Raw genomic sequence first — 15,315 nt, 5'->3', positions numbered from 1 at the left:
AAGTGTCTTTTCAATTTTTAAGAAGTAAAGATTTGCGTGTACATGCCATCTTTAAAGTAGTTCTTACACATTTTTAAAGTAATTTGCCTGTAAAAATAAGACAACCCAAGTTACAAGGAGGCAAATTTTATATCAATTGTATTCTGTGAATTTATACTTAGTCAGTAAATTTTCTGTGTTTAGTCAGTAAATTTTTTGTGTTTTTGTTTGGAGCATAAATGCATGTATATTTCACCTGTCCAAATAAACTACCCCCACATTACATTTATCTTTATTTAGTGATTACGTATTTTACACAATTTTATGAGCCTGCATTTATCAATTAATTTGCGTGTCCTGTCGAGATGAGTGCTACTGTGCATGCACTTTAACAACTCACACATCGAGTTTCGCTACAAAATGTATCAACTGTTTTAATTAATACACCCAAGAAGGACACATCCAGGCTGGACAAACTGATCAGGCAGGCTGGCTCTGGGGTTGGCATGAAGCTAAACTCTCTGGTGACTGTGGCAGAGAAGAGAACACTGGACAAACTACTATTATGGATGATGCCAGTCACCCTCTGTACACCGTCATCAGCAACCAAAGGAGCCTCTTCAGCCACAGACTGCTCCTTCCCAAGTGCAGGACCAACAGACTGAAAAGCTTCTTTGTCCCTCAGGCCATCAGACTGTATAACTCGTCACTCCGGGGGAGGAGGAGTAACAGAAAGACAGGGGTCGAGAATGAGAGGAACAGTAGTAGCCAGTAAACCAGTATGTCTGGTATTTATAGTTGCAAACTTGTGTCGCAATACAATGCTGCTATAACCTCAATTTTCCTGAGGGAGTCTTCCCAAGGGATCAATCAATTCTATCTAATCTTAACAAAATGCAGTTTTGAAAAGTGAATGCTAATTTACCAATCTGTATAGTAGGCATGTGATGATGATTTTTTTTCCTGTCATTATTACTTTGGCCATCATAATTTAGATTAAGAATAACATCACAATAATTAACATTGTACAAGTTAAAATGGCTTTAAATGCTGGAATCACAACAGTACATTTTATTGTATAGTTTCTTCTATGCGCCAATATTCACTGAACCTATTCTAAATATAATAAATTTTCTGACCAATAAAGCCCAAAGGACACTTAGGTGTAAATAAGTGAGGATTTTTGTGATGAGTGATTATTGCAATAATAAAGAAAAGAGCAATCAGATTTTTGACATCCGCCAATCCGGATCACATCCAAAGTTCAGTGGAGTCTTCCATGCCCCAATATTCATCTGTGGTGTAAATTTGGTGAGAATCCGTGAAGTAGTTTTGAAGTAATCCTTTAAAGCCTACAAGTGAAATCTTGATCCATAATCCAGATCACCTCCAAAATTGAATGGATTCTTCCATGGCCTAATAAGCATCTGTGCTGAAAATCTCAAACTACATGCAGTAGTGGATGATTTTATGTTCTTGGCGGACGTAAAAACAGCCTCCAGGTTAAGAATACTTGTCTTTTTATAGTGAGTACATTTTACACATTACTATGTTCAGATATTCAATTTCAACATTTTTGTCCATCAAAAATCATATATTCATTGAATGAAAGTTGAGCGTGACAGGGCGCTCAACGTGATGGGGGAGCTCATCTCGACCCCCGTAACTGGCGATTTACGCTACGAGGAGCTGAATTTGTAAGGGCAGCTCATCTCGAAAGACGGCATTGTGGGGTTTCGGGCTGTGTTTTTAGACCTTGTCTTTATTTTATTCCGTTTTATTTTTTTCTTGGGGAAGGCTTATGTCCACATTGCATTCTAGGTAGTCCACCTGGATTCGGGTGCTGCTGGACTCCTAATTGCGCAAAACATTTGTGCTGGCTTTGTACCACATTCTGGATTTCATACACAGCTGTCCTATACGAATGCAGCTCGAATTCAGTTTGTTTTTCAAATTTGTACAGCATTCATTCTTTAGTGTGATGGGGCCCTAAGGGCAATCATCTCTGCAGCAATCAGGCCTGTATGGTAAAGTGGTCACACGGAAGCTACGCCTTTGTGAAAGGCACATGGCGCCCTGCCTGGAGTTTGCCAAAAGGCACCTGAAGGAATCTGAAGATTAGAAACAAAATTCTCTGGTCTGATGAGACAGATACTGAACCCTTTGCTGTGAATGCCAGGTGCCATGAACTGGGAGACTAGTCAGGATTGAGGGAAAGATGAATGTAGCAATGTGAAGAGACATCCTGGATGAAAACCTGCTCCAGAGCACTCTTGACCTCAGACTGAGGGATGGTTCATCTTTCAGCAGGACAAAGACCTTAAACACACAGGCAAGATATCAAAGGAGTGGCTTCAGGACAACTCTGAATGTCCTTCAGTGGCCCAGCCAAAATGGGTGTAATGTGGTTGAACTTTCTGCTTCGTGTCAAAAATCTGGCTGCAGCATTTTGAACCAATTGGAGAGCCCTAATGCTGGATGGAAGTAAACCAGAAAACAGAACCTTGCAGTAGTCCAATCTAGAAGAGAAACACGTGGATCAGGGTCTCAGCATCAGCCAGAAAGGATGGGATGAATCTTCACTATATTTTGCAGGTGGAAGAAAGCAGTCCTCGTAATATTTCTAATGTGGTGGTCAAAGGACAATGTCAGATCAAAAATTACCTGAAGGTTCCTCACTTTGTCAGTGTGATGTATGACATATGAGCCTAGGCTAAGCATTAACTGGTCAAATTGATGCCGATGTCTCACGGGACCAAGGACCATCATTTCAGTCTTATTAGAGTTTAAAAGTAGGAAGTTTCTAGACATCCAACTTCTTACTGATGCAAGGCAATCTTCTAAGGATTTCATGTGAATGAGATTACCAGCAGTTATTGGCATGTATAACCAAGTATCATCAGCATAGCAGTGAAAGGTAATCCCAAAACTCTGCAATATGTGCCCAAGGGATGCTATATAATGGGAAAAAAGCAGGGGGCCTAAGACGGACCCCTGTGGAACCCCACAGAGGAAGTGTTACTGTACAAAACACAGTGACAACTGGTCAAGTATGACATCAACCATGCAAGGGCACTCTGAGTAATACCAAAGTGACTTTCCAGCCTATCAAGTAGAATATGATGGCCCACGGTATCAAATGCAGCACTGATATCTAACAGCACCAGAACCGTAGTGGTGTCTGAATCCACTGCAAGGAGAAGATCATTCACCACTTTAGTGAGAGCCATCTCTGTAGAATGATATTTTCTAAAAGCAGACTGCAGTGGCTCAAAGAGATTATTCTCAGTAAGACAGTCCACGAGCTGCCGTAGCACCAGTTTTTCCAGAATTTTAGAGCAAAATGATAGATTTGATATCGGCTGCTAGTTTTTCAACACACTGGGGTCAAGATTAGGTTTTTTAAGTAATCGTTTAGTCACTGCAGATTTGAAACATTTAGGAACAGATCCAGAAGTTAAAGATTAATAATTCCCAGCACAGTCGGCCCAAGAGTGGGACACAGGTACTTACAACAGTTTTGTTGGTATAGGATCAAATAAGCAGGTTGAGTTTTGTTGATGTTACGAGTTTCATCACCATGCCTAGAAATACTCTCAAATTCTGTAAATCTAGGCAATACATCAGTAATGGTGTCCAACTCAATAACAGGGTGTAGTGGCTGGGTTGAGACATGTTTAACCTAATTTCTTCTTTCTTCTCATATTAATCCAGGAAATCTTGTGTTGTAAAAGGAGAGCGAACTACAGGTGGTTGTCCATGAATAAGCATTGCCACCTTGTCGAACAAGAACTCTGAGTTATGCTTGTTTGTGCTGATCAAATCGGCGTAATAGGTCTGCTTTGTAGCCAGTAATGCATGCTTATAGTCTAAGATAGCATCACGCCACGCAAGGTGGAATACTTCTAATTTTGAATGCCATTTCCGTTCTAGACCTCTAGCCTTATGTTTGACCTCACACAAGTAATCACGGAACCAAGGTGTCTGTTTTGGGGAGCGCAGTTTTCACACAGGTGGCACAATGATGTCAAGTGCAGTTTTGAACGCTGAGTTTAAATTATCCACAAGACTGTCTACTGATTGGGTATTTGCCAAATGTGAAGCCAAGACATCAGGCAGTCTAGCTTTGAGTTCAGTTTTAATTGAGGAGTTGATGCACTGCCATAGTGATATATAAGGTTGTTGTTCCACTAAACATGGCAGCGAAACTGTAAACTTAATAAGTGAGTGATCAGACACCACTGATGTAAGAGGCATGATGTCAATATCACATGCGAGAACCAAATCCAGGGTTTATATGAACGGTAAAGTCACCAATGATCAGAATGTTATCTGCACTAGTTGACAAGTTAGAGATGAATGCACCAAATTCATGTAAGAATTCAGAATATGGGCCAGGAGGCCTATATACACAGTAACAAAGTAATACGGTTGATTTTTATTCTTCTGACCTTGGCAATGCGTACTATCCTGAGCAGAGCAGAGAATCAGATGCTCAAATGAGTTATATTTGTGACCCCCCCCCCAACAGCTAATAAGCTAAACCTTGATTTATAAATAACAGCAACACCCCCGCCTTGCTTCGCATCACAAGGGAGGTAACTAAATGTATATGCTGGTGGGCAGGCCTCATTTAAGGGGAGGACAGTTGTAGGTTTAAGCCAGGTTTCACATAACCCAATCATATCTAAGTGATGATCAATAATTAGATCATTAATCAATGATTTTGAGGCTAGTGATCTTATGTTAATGAGACCAAGACTAAGGACCTCAGTGGGGTTGACAGCTGAACTGTTTGGGTTTAGGGGTGGTTCCCTTTATGTACATATGATTTCACTCAGTCATCAACCGCTCTCACTAGCATCACAGGCAGCTGGAGCCTATTTCAGCAGTCATAAGGCGGGATACACCGTGGACAGGACGCCAGTCTGTCGTAGGGCCAGCTGGATGAACAAATACATTCTTACCCGCATACAAGCAATTTAAAGTTTCCAATCCATCTAACCTGCATGTCTTTGGATGTGCGAGGAAGCTGGAGCACCCTAAGGGAACCCACGCAAACAGGGAGAACATATAAACTTCACAGGTGGGAACTGATTTTGTGAGGCAACAGTGCTAACCACTATGAAACCATGTTGCCACATGTGATTTTAGTTTTTTTTTTATATTTAATAAATCTTCAAAGGTTTCAAAAATAAAAACCTTTCATGTAGTCATTATGGGGTGTTGTGAGTAGAATTTGGAATAAGGCTGTAATATAAAATGCAGAGAAAGTGAAGTGCTGTGAATACTTTCTGGATGCACCGTACAACAGAACTTGCAAACTTTGTGTTCATTTAAGATGCTTTTGTAGCAATATACTGCTATTCATAAATGTTCCTTTTAAACTCTGACTTTTTTTCCACTGATTAAGTCTTTAGGAATTTATCAAACTTAGGAACAATGCAGTACCTTGAGGATCTTGTAGGCACTACTCATAGAAGTGACTTTGTGGTTGGCATGTGATCCTCCCAGCTTGCAAAGGTGGCACACTGGTCGTTTGCAGACCTCACAGTACATGTTCACCTTCTCCATCTCATGTTCAGGACACATTAGTACCTACGACATTCATAAATCACTAATTAAAACTGACATACCACACAGACAGTTTCCACATCTCACAAGTGTATTTTTCCCCCTCTCTTTATCACACATACACAGAAGTGAAACAGGAAGATACACAACATACAAACGCTTCTAGACAGTTCTTTAACCCATTTCCTCTAACGTCCAAAATAGAAGGTCAATTCTCCATTTTTTGTAAACAAAAACTTCAATTAAACAGTTTGGAAAATGCCAAGTGAGGTTTTGATAGATTTTCTTAACAGTTGAAGGGAGTGCCAAACTGCACGCACCTCCTCAGACTTTTTTGAAAAAGAACTATCTAGCTGAATGTGGCAAATAATTCAAATTCTCCAATTCAGTTTTGTCAACAATTGAGTAAGTCAGCAAGCCAAAAGATGTAGCAACTGATTCCATAAAACAATTTAATGATTCCATTCAACAAATACAGCCCTTTTCACAGGAGATCAATGACCTATAAAAGCTTTAATTTTAAGAGCCTACTTCAAGCCAAAGAATTTAGTGCGAGATGTTTTATCAATATATTAAAAGCCAAGTGGCCTCTGTGTACGTCTGTGCAACTTCGATCATGGATAAACATTTGCCATTTTGTATACTTATGCATTTTGGGTCATGGATGAACGCCGCAAACATGGAAAGTTGATAGAACTAATATTTTTGGAGAGATTGGGATTAGGTAAAGAGTGAACAATAGACGTTGATATCTTTATCAATCAGCCCCACAGAAGCGCTGAACAAAAGCAAACATCTCAATCTTGTCTGTTCAAACTAAACTACATCAACTAAATCTACAAAAAACTAAACATCAACTAAATGTTGTTGTTGTAGTAAATACAATTATTCACAAAACTCATTTTAATTTCCAGTGCTTACAGTTGAAATGATTATACAAACTCTGCATAATTTATTACCACCTTTAAAATATCAGCTACCCATTTTATAAACACTACCCAATCTAGAACCCATGGACCCCCACAGGCAACATGCTAGTAATAAAGAAATGTGCATCAGGCAATAATTTCTACTTACCTTTGGCCTAAAGTTTGTAGTGGGGCCAACGTATTCATGCTGAGCTTTTGGGGTGCCCCAGGGATGATGCATCTTAAAACATTCATTACAGTAGCTAGCTTTGCAATCCATGCAGCTCTTTGTTGCTTCCTGCTGTGGAGGCTTACAGATATTACACATGATTGCTACAGCTGCACGGGCTGCCTGGCGGTAGCGCTCCACAATTGTCTCCAGGGTAAAGTTGCGAAACAGCATACTAATCCCACGCTCGCCAAGGTCAATGTCATGCTGGCAGCCTGGGCATGGGATGGTAGTGACCCGAGGAGTTAGAGATCCTCGGCGCCAACCTGAAGATGATATGGAGCCTGGAGGAAAGCAAGGGAGGAGATGCTGAGTGAGAGAAATTAGAGTGTGGATAAGTAGCCTTGAGGTCACTAATTGACAATTCTGCATCCCACCCCCCACCCAATCAACAGGAAATGGATTCTTGAATCAGTGCCTTTTCAACCCTTGCACCATCTATCAGACCAGTTGGCAGTATCCAAATTTTGAGTGGAACATTAAAGGACAAATTTTACAGATTAATAACAAAATCTAGTTTTGGTTGAAACACTCCCAATAGTTGAAAATTGTGTGCAAACAAAACTCTATATTATCAGTCAGTCATAAAACATTAGGATGTTGTAAATAGAATTTTTTTGGCGGGGAGCACAGAGGATTTACACCTTTGTGGAATAAGGTAACAAAATGTGTAAGAAGTGAAGTGCTGTGAATACTTTCAGGATGTACTGTATAATAATTTCCAGTTTAGTGCTCCACCACTTACTTCCACATGACAGGCTCCTCTTAAAGCAACTTTGCTTACGACTTTCGCACAATAATGTGCTCGTTAGAAATGCAACAGCAGTTTAACACGGGAGGTGAAATACTGAAATAGTTACAAATTCACATCACAAATACAAACAGTAGAAAATGTAACCATGCAAACAGGAAGCCAATTTCACTACATGCCAAGTGAAATTGCATAAGTTTTAAAATTATAAAGAAAGAAGGTGGGGGGCTGCTTCACAGTGTTGGGGGCCAGGGGACATGAGGAGTGGTGGATTTATCTCAGCTTGTGAGCCAGTATTTCCACTTAGTTTCCAAGAACATGAGAACTACATCAAACACTCCTCAGGCAGAAGAACATTGGGGAAAAACGGACAACATTCTGCAAAAGGTGCAGCTGATAACACAAAAGCCTCAGCTATGTGATATGAATGTTTAGCCATGTGCAGATGACTAAATTTAGTATCTATACACAAACTGTGTATAAGTTGACAAAACTAAGAATTACTCATCACCTATGAAATACTGTTCTGTATTCACAGAATAAAACTGCTAGACATGGTGCTGTGATGATTATACTGGTGACCAGGGAAGTTAGGCAATAAGCCACAATATTTGGACAAAAATAAGCACAGAACAAGTTTAACCCTGAGAAGGCAAGGTGTCTACTTTGGTTTGGCGTGCGTATGTGCACACCATGATGGTATGCTGCACATAGTGCTTGTCTAGGGCTCCACAGAAGGTGTAAATGAATGACAAGTGACATTACATATGGCAATGTATTCACATGTAACACTGCAGAAAGGAAGATGATGCCATGAGGCATGCATGCCCCCCCCCCCCCCCCCCATATGTCAAAGGGGGATGATGATTCATTGGCCTTAAAAGTTTGAACATCAAGCCTAAACTTTCTTGAAAGTGACTGCATCAATTCCATTTTTAGATACTACAATTTTCCTGGCAGGATTTCTGAGATGTTCTGGCCCTGTCACACCTTGAAAATTTAGCCAGCGTATGTAGACAGCCCCGTTTCCACACAGTGGTCCGGGTCGGTACTGCACAGTATATGTGCCGGAGCAGTCTGGTCTGGCTTTCCACTGCCATGATTTAACTTTCTGTAGCCTTGTGGATCATGGGATTTATATTCATCGTGTGCAGAATGCTGAAGAATTGACTAATGTCTGTGGCAAATGCTGACATGAATGAATGAGGAGTAGTGACTTTCAACTTAAAAAAAAATAAATAAAGCAATGCTAAAATACACTCGGCCATATGAGCATTGTGTTCTTTATAACCTTTTGAAAAGAGCAGAAGTTGTACAAATCAAGACATTTGTAGATCACCACCTGTGCATTTGTAAGAATTAATGACAAATTTAACTCCATAACAGTTAGCAGGCATGCTAATGTCTGCGTACTGTAAATCAGTTCAGGTGTTATTAGGTTCGAAAACCAGCATTTTCAGGTTTAGCAGCGTTTCTTGCTAGCTTTTACATAATGAGAAAGGTGTTATTTCTAGCCAAAAATGATGCAAAGTTAGCAGCTAGCAAAACGAGGAAGTGATGTCATCACACTAATGTCTGCTAAATGTTTTGTAAATCCTTCCAGGTGTTGTCAGAGGTGCGTTCAGTTTTTTTTTTTTTAATTCAGAAATGTCAAACAAAATAGTGAAAGTAGGTACAATCATTGACATTTCTGTATTTTTTTTCTTCCCCCGACACACACACAGAGTGAACTTGATAAACTTAACCACAGACCCATCCCACCCTCCCACTTACCTAAAAAAAAAAAAAACACACCCTTGAAGGACACTGTTCCAGATTAGCAGACAAGGAATACTTGACACCTGACAATTTGTAGAAATGACAAACTTAAAATTCATGAAGGTGAGGAACTAAAGACATAACAAAAGAAAAAGAAATAGTAATACGAGGTCTGTCAATAAAGCAACGGTCCTTTTAATTTTTTTCAAAAACTATATGGATTTCATTCATATGTTTTTACGTCAGACATGCTTGAACCCTCGTGCGCATGCGTGAGTTTTTCCACGCCTGTCGGTGACGTCATTCGCCTGTGAGCACTCCTTGTGGGAGGAGTCGTCCAGCCCCTCGTCGGAATTCCTTTGAGAAGTTGCTGAGAGACTGGCGCATTGTTTGATCAAAATTTTTTCTAAACCTGTGAGACACATCGAAGTGGACACGGTTCGAAAAATTAAGCTGGTTTTCAGTGAAAATTTTAATGGCTGATGAGAGATTTTGAGGTGATTCTGTCGCTTTAAGGACTTCCCACGGTGCGAGACGTCGCTCAGCGCTCTCAGCCGCCGTCGTCAGCCTGTTCAAGCTGAAAACCTCCACATTTCAGGCTCTATTGATCCAGGACGTCGTGAGAGAACAGAGAAGTTTCAGAAGAAGTCGGTTTCAGCATTTTATCCGGATATTCCAGTGTTAAAGGAGATTTTTTTAATGAAAGACGTGCGGACGGATCCGCGCGTCGGGACGCAGCCGACGCGGTGCGGCGGCACAGGAAAAACACCTCCGTGTTGATAACCATTTGTGTTTTGTGTTGTAAATCCAGGCGGCTTTTGATGGCTTTCAGTGGAGTGAGTATATGAGAACTTGTTTAACAGCAGGACATGTTCCAACTTGTCCATAAGGCTTTCAACAGAGGTGTTTTTCCTGTGGCGGAGCGTCCGATGCGCGGACCCGTCCGCACGTCTTTCATTAAAAAAAAATCTCCTTTAACAGTGGAATATCCGGATAAAATGCTGAAACCGACTTCTTCTGAAACTTCTGTTCTCTCACGACGTCCTGGATCAATAGAGCCTGAAATGTGGAGGTTTTCAGCTTGAACAGGCTGACGACGGCGGCTGAGAGACGTCTCGCACCGTGGGAAGTCCTTAAAGCGACAGAATCACCTCAAAATCTCTCATCAGCCGTTAAAATTTTCACTGAAAACCAGCTTAATTTTTCGAACCGTATCCACTTCGATGTGTCTCACAGGTTTAGAAAAAATTTTGATCAAACAACGCGCCAGTCTCTCAGCAACTTCTCAGACAAAGGAATTCCAACGAGGGGCTGGATGACTCCTCCCACAAGGAGTGCTCACAGGCGAATGACGTCACCGACAGGCGTGGAAAAACTCACGCATGCGCACGAGGGTTCAAGCATGTCTGACGTAAAAACATATGAATGAAATCCATATAGTTTTTGAAAAAAATAAAAAGGACCGTTACTTTATTGACAGCCCTCATATGTCCAGTGCTGTTATTGAGCAGACATACTGTCACTTGCATGAAGAAAAAGACTGGGACTAAGATACATTAGGCAGAATCCTTCCAAATATGTCAACACTGGGTCCCAGATGGAGAAGAATTTGTCTCTAGAGCCTCTGAGTGAGTATTTTATCTTTTCAAATTGTATAAACTGTATGAGGTCACTCAACCGCAAAGATACTTTGGTATTCTTCTCGGTGCAAGTAACGCTGTAAAAGCAACTATATTTTCATGTCCATGAGGTATTGTACAATGTCTTCTATCCATAACATTGAATATGGCAGCTGCCGCACTGGGTTTCAAATCAACATTAAGCACCTTTAAAAGCATTTTAAAGATAAAATGACCAATAGGGAGCTAAGACGGGGCATGACCAAAACATATGGGCTCAAAATACCTCAAGGTTAGCCATCTTCAAACTTGTCTAAGGTCTGACATCAGTGTGCTCTTAATTTTTTTTTATTTTTTAATTAATACAGAACTTACCCACAACTTATTAGATGAATGCCAGTGTTTTTAATATGGTTAGCATGTGCTGGCTAAATCGTCAAGGTGTGACGGGGTGTTACGAATGACAGATTATATGGAAGTCACTTAGCATGCCGGCTACCTTTTTTCTTACATTGCTCATGTAAACAGTACTTTTCACTTGACAAACTTTTGACACTTCATCTTGTAACAAGTGAAGTGTGTGTTTGTGGAAACCAGTCTGTCTAATCATTTAAAGTTGTTTCTTCAACTTAATGATTCAGGTGAATATTACCCTGAGGCACTTTCATATTAGAAAAAAAAAACCCCACACCTTAAAAAATCCAGGCAAGCATAAACATATTGCAACATAAAGCCAAGCCCTCTGTGTATGTGCCTGTGTGTAACTTTGATCACAGACAAACTGGGAACAGCTGACATTTGCCATGCTTATATGTATTGTGGGTCAAGAATGAAGTGCACCAAAACGGAACATTGATAGGACTAATATTTTTTGGATAATTCCGGATATTAGCCAACACTGAACAATGGACACTGATAAGTTACATTCTGGGCTCACACGCCATTCTAAAGCATTACAGAAACTTTGCCAAATTCATCACCCTTGAATGAAAACCGTGAGGGGATCTTGCCAAAAGATGAACAAAAGAGACTACCACGAGGAACAACCAACATGAAGAGGGACTGACAAGTTCTTTGACCTCTAGGTAAACCCTGAAGGTCAAGGTCAATCACATATCTCAGGTAATGGCTTCTGGGTAAAACCATTCATTGTGTTCATGCAAAATATGGGCAGAGGAAAAAAAGAAGAAAAAAAATTGCTACCAGGAAAGTTTTTTCTGGCTGATTTTAATGTTGGTCCTTTCTGTGACCTTGATCTTTAACCTAACATTTTTCACACACCTAAAGAAGTCTTCCTCAAGTGTCTATTTGCTCGCTTTGAAGAGGAGCCGCATGCATTTTCACAAACTTTAAAAAGAAAAACACACACACCACAACAGTTTTGCACCATTACTTATGATGTCACCAAATGACAAAGCAGAACTGTTTATATATCCTGAACCCTCTCATCAAGCCCTCTAATTTGGTGCATTACACCACACTTTACTCAAATATGAAATTTGACCAACTTTAGGTCACCTTTGGCCTCAAGGTAAAGCTCGATCACTTATCCCAGGTAATAGCTTATGGTGTTGCCATAAGGCTGCTATATGTGAATTTGCAAGAGTCTACAATGTGAACTGTGTATACCAGAGTGACCTAAAGGTGACAAAGGCAATGATTTTTTTTATATATATATATATATATATATATATATATATATATATATATATATATATATATATATATATATATATATATATATATATATATATATATATATATATATATATATATATATATATATATATATATATATATTCATTTTGGTGAGATAAAAATGGCATCCAACTATTTTATAAACACTACCTCTGTTCAAATCCCAGCCTAACTGGGAAAAAAAAAAAAAAATAAAATAAAATCACTAAGGGCCATTGGACAAGGTCCTTAATCCTCTAGTTGCTCCTGGGGTGTAATGATCGCCTTGCATGACAGCAGCCTGACATCGGAGTGAATGTGAGGGATCTGTAAAGCGCTATATAAAATTCTACCCCATTTACCTGCGGAAAAATCAAGTATCATATACTCATTCACTGCCTTACATCCAAAAGCTATGATTTTAAATTCTTGACTACAGGTATTGCTCTTAAGTTCTCCATGTGTCTTTTTAATCCCTATTCTTATGAAGAGGTGTTTTGCATACACACACCTTTGACAGAGTAGAAAGATTACATCTGACCCAAGAGAATGACGACAACACCACCCAGTTTCTGTAGTGCCACTCCAATAACAACCAACCATCCATGCCCTGGCACACCTCAACAATTTGGCCTATGTATACCAACCTAATAAAAACACTGGCATATGGCTCAGAAATTAATGCAGCTGGCACACCTTGACCACTTAACCAGCGTATACTGACAGGGTGGTTCGGGTCAGTGCTGCACGGTATTATAAATGTTGTAAGGGTTAATGGTCCAGTCACATGGCATACAACAATTCCCGAACAAAGGGAAAAAAGTAAAAATTTGCTGAGAAAAAGGTGGATGAACAAGCTTTATTACCGAATAGCCTGCAAATCAAGAGCGCAAAAGGGACAAAGAGGAACAAAATGAAACCGAAGCTAACGCAGAGCTTGATGCTTTAAACGAAACGCACCTGGAATATGGGGCCACTGCTGGAGCAGTGTGTGTCTGCAGCTGTGCGTTCCAGGACTGCGCTGGGACGGAGCTCAGCTTTTCTCCAGAAAACTTGCAGAGAAAAGTCATTAATCCACCACGAAATAGTTATTTTATATATACAGTGTCCAGCAAAGAGCGCATGGCTACCGTTGGAACAACGCACAGGGTCCAGCTGGGATCACAGCGGGTGGGATTGTCACGACGATGTGCGTGCAATTGCGTGGCTCAAAAATAAACAAATAGATAGTGTAATACGCAGTGATCAAGGATCACTTCCTCAAAACTTCTGAACTGTCAAACGCTGAAAGGGGCAGCAGGCTCTTCTCTCTGCAGAGGCGAGAGGACAGCAAGCCCTTCAGAGCTCATACACAGAATGCTGCAGCTCAGGCCAGACTTTTAGTGCAGCAACTCATGTGCGTGTAGCACTGGCCAACACCACAATCATGGGCTGCCGTGCGTTGACGGAGAGAGCTGGCAGATTCTTCTTGGCCGGCCAGCACCAAGCATGACCGACAGCTCTCGCCACATCACACGCAGCGGCAGAAGCCCCACTCAGCACCGCCACAGAGGAGCTGCAGCTCCTAGACAAAAAAGCTCAAAAACCAGCTTTTGTACTGTGTGAAAACATTCAGCTGGTTGAACGAAGTCAAACTAAATGCTAACGTTACAAAAGCTAAGCAAACTATAAAAACCGTCAAGAATGACAGCAAAAGTAAATACAGACGAATTGAGGTTTTCTGAGGCAACCGTTCAAATTTTTTCAACAATTTAAAAATCCTGACGAAGTGCCAGCTGCAGGAATGAAGCTGCGTGAAGGTTAAATGATGCCAATGAAAGTCAAGATTTATTGATTCATTTGAGCTTCGTTGCCCTTTGTTAAGGGCTGTGTGACTGGACCATGAGTCTGGCTTGGTTTGAGTTTCCATCGCAGGCAGAACACTTCTATTGACGAGCAGGTCATCCAGCGAGCATATGGTGTTGCACGGCATCTCCATGCCACATGGAGGCAAAACAGTAATTTTAACATTTTATTTTATGTGGGACATATGAGCCATATGCTGGCGTGTGTAAAACACTGTACTTGAGTAAAATTTTGACTTCATGTCATTTATATTTCTGGTGACTTTCACTTCACTACATTTCCTCAATAAAATGTATACTTTTACTCAAATACATTTCCCTGAACCATCTTTGTTACTACAATACAGAAGTAGAAGAAATTTGATTGGGCAATGCCTACCTGCAGAAGTGAAAGCAGTGATATGCCATATCCTATTCAGCAAGTGCCAACAAATTTAAGAGACAAAAAAATAAAAATAGATAACAGGTTTAATCTGCACCCTTGCTGAAGGAGACTGGAGAGTGAAAAAGGGGGCCATCTGCGCTTTGGAATCCAAATGCGCACACACAGATTGGCCCCTGCTGAAGTTCAGTCATGATAAAATTGGCCGGCGTGGCTGTTTCATTTCATTTATTTTATTTGAAATTTCCAGAGATGCGGTGTGTAAAAGCGGCACCACGTTTTTATTTGAGACCGCAAAGTGCACTGCGTTTGGTTGCTGTGCAGTGGTGATGATGCTTGTATTGTTTTGTTTTTTTTTTGCTTTTCCTTAAGTTTGGCACAACTGTGTAGCTATAAGTGATTGTTCCATTTCAAAACAGCCTGACTGTGTGAGTCTTCCAGGAAAAAGACCCCATGTCAAAAAAAAAAAAAAAAAAAAAAAAAAAAAAAATGGCAACTTTATTGACAGCTTTGCCATCCACCTGTTGCTTCACTCATCCCATCACCAACTGTGGAGCCAGCTTTTTATAGGGGCTGAGACCCCCGCGGTTTCTT

The 15,315-nt window shown here is 40.5% G+C and overlaps 1 protein-coding gene across 5 annotated transcripts in view; it reads right to left on the bottom strand.

Moving 5' to 3' along the window:
- trim36 (tripartite motif containing 36) overlaps positions 1-15,315 on the bottom strand; it is an 85,328-nt gene that overhangs the window by 26,429 nt on the left and 43,584 nt on the right. For all 5 annotated transcript variants that reach the window (XM_034170476.1, XM_034170480.1, XM_034170477.1 and 2 more), the window contains 2 exons: positions 6,631-6,974; positions 5,431-5,577 (listed from right to left, as the gene is read on the bottom strand). In XM_034170476.1, the coding sequence (XP_034026367.1) occupies positions 5,431-5,577; positions 6,631-6,974 (491 nt within the window). The remainder of the gene's footprint in view (positions 1-5,430; positions 5,578-6,630; positions 6,975-15,315) is intronic.

The sequence above is a fragment of the Thalassophryne amazonica genome, chromosome 5 (genome assembly GCF_902500255.1).
Source record: "Thalassophryne amazonica chromosome 5, fThaAma1.1, whole genome shotgun sequence".
NCBI lineage: Eukaryota > Metazoa > Chordata > Actinopteri > Batrachoidiformes > Batrachoididae > Thalassophryne > Thalassophryne amazonica.
The sequence above is the reverse complement of the archived record's forward strand: the minus strand, read 5'-3'. Positions and strand labels throughout refer to the sequence as shown.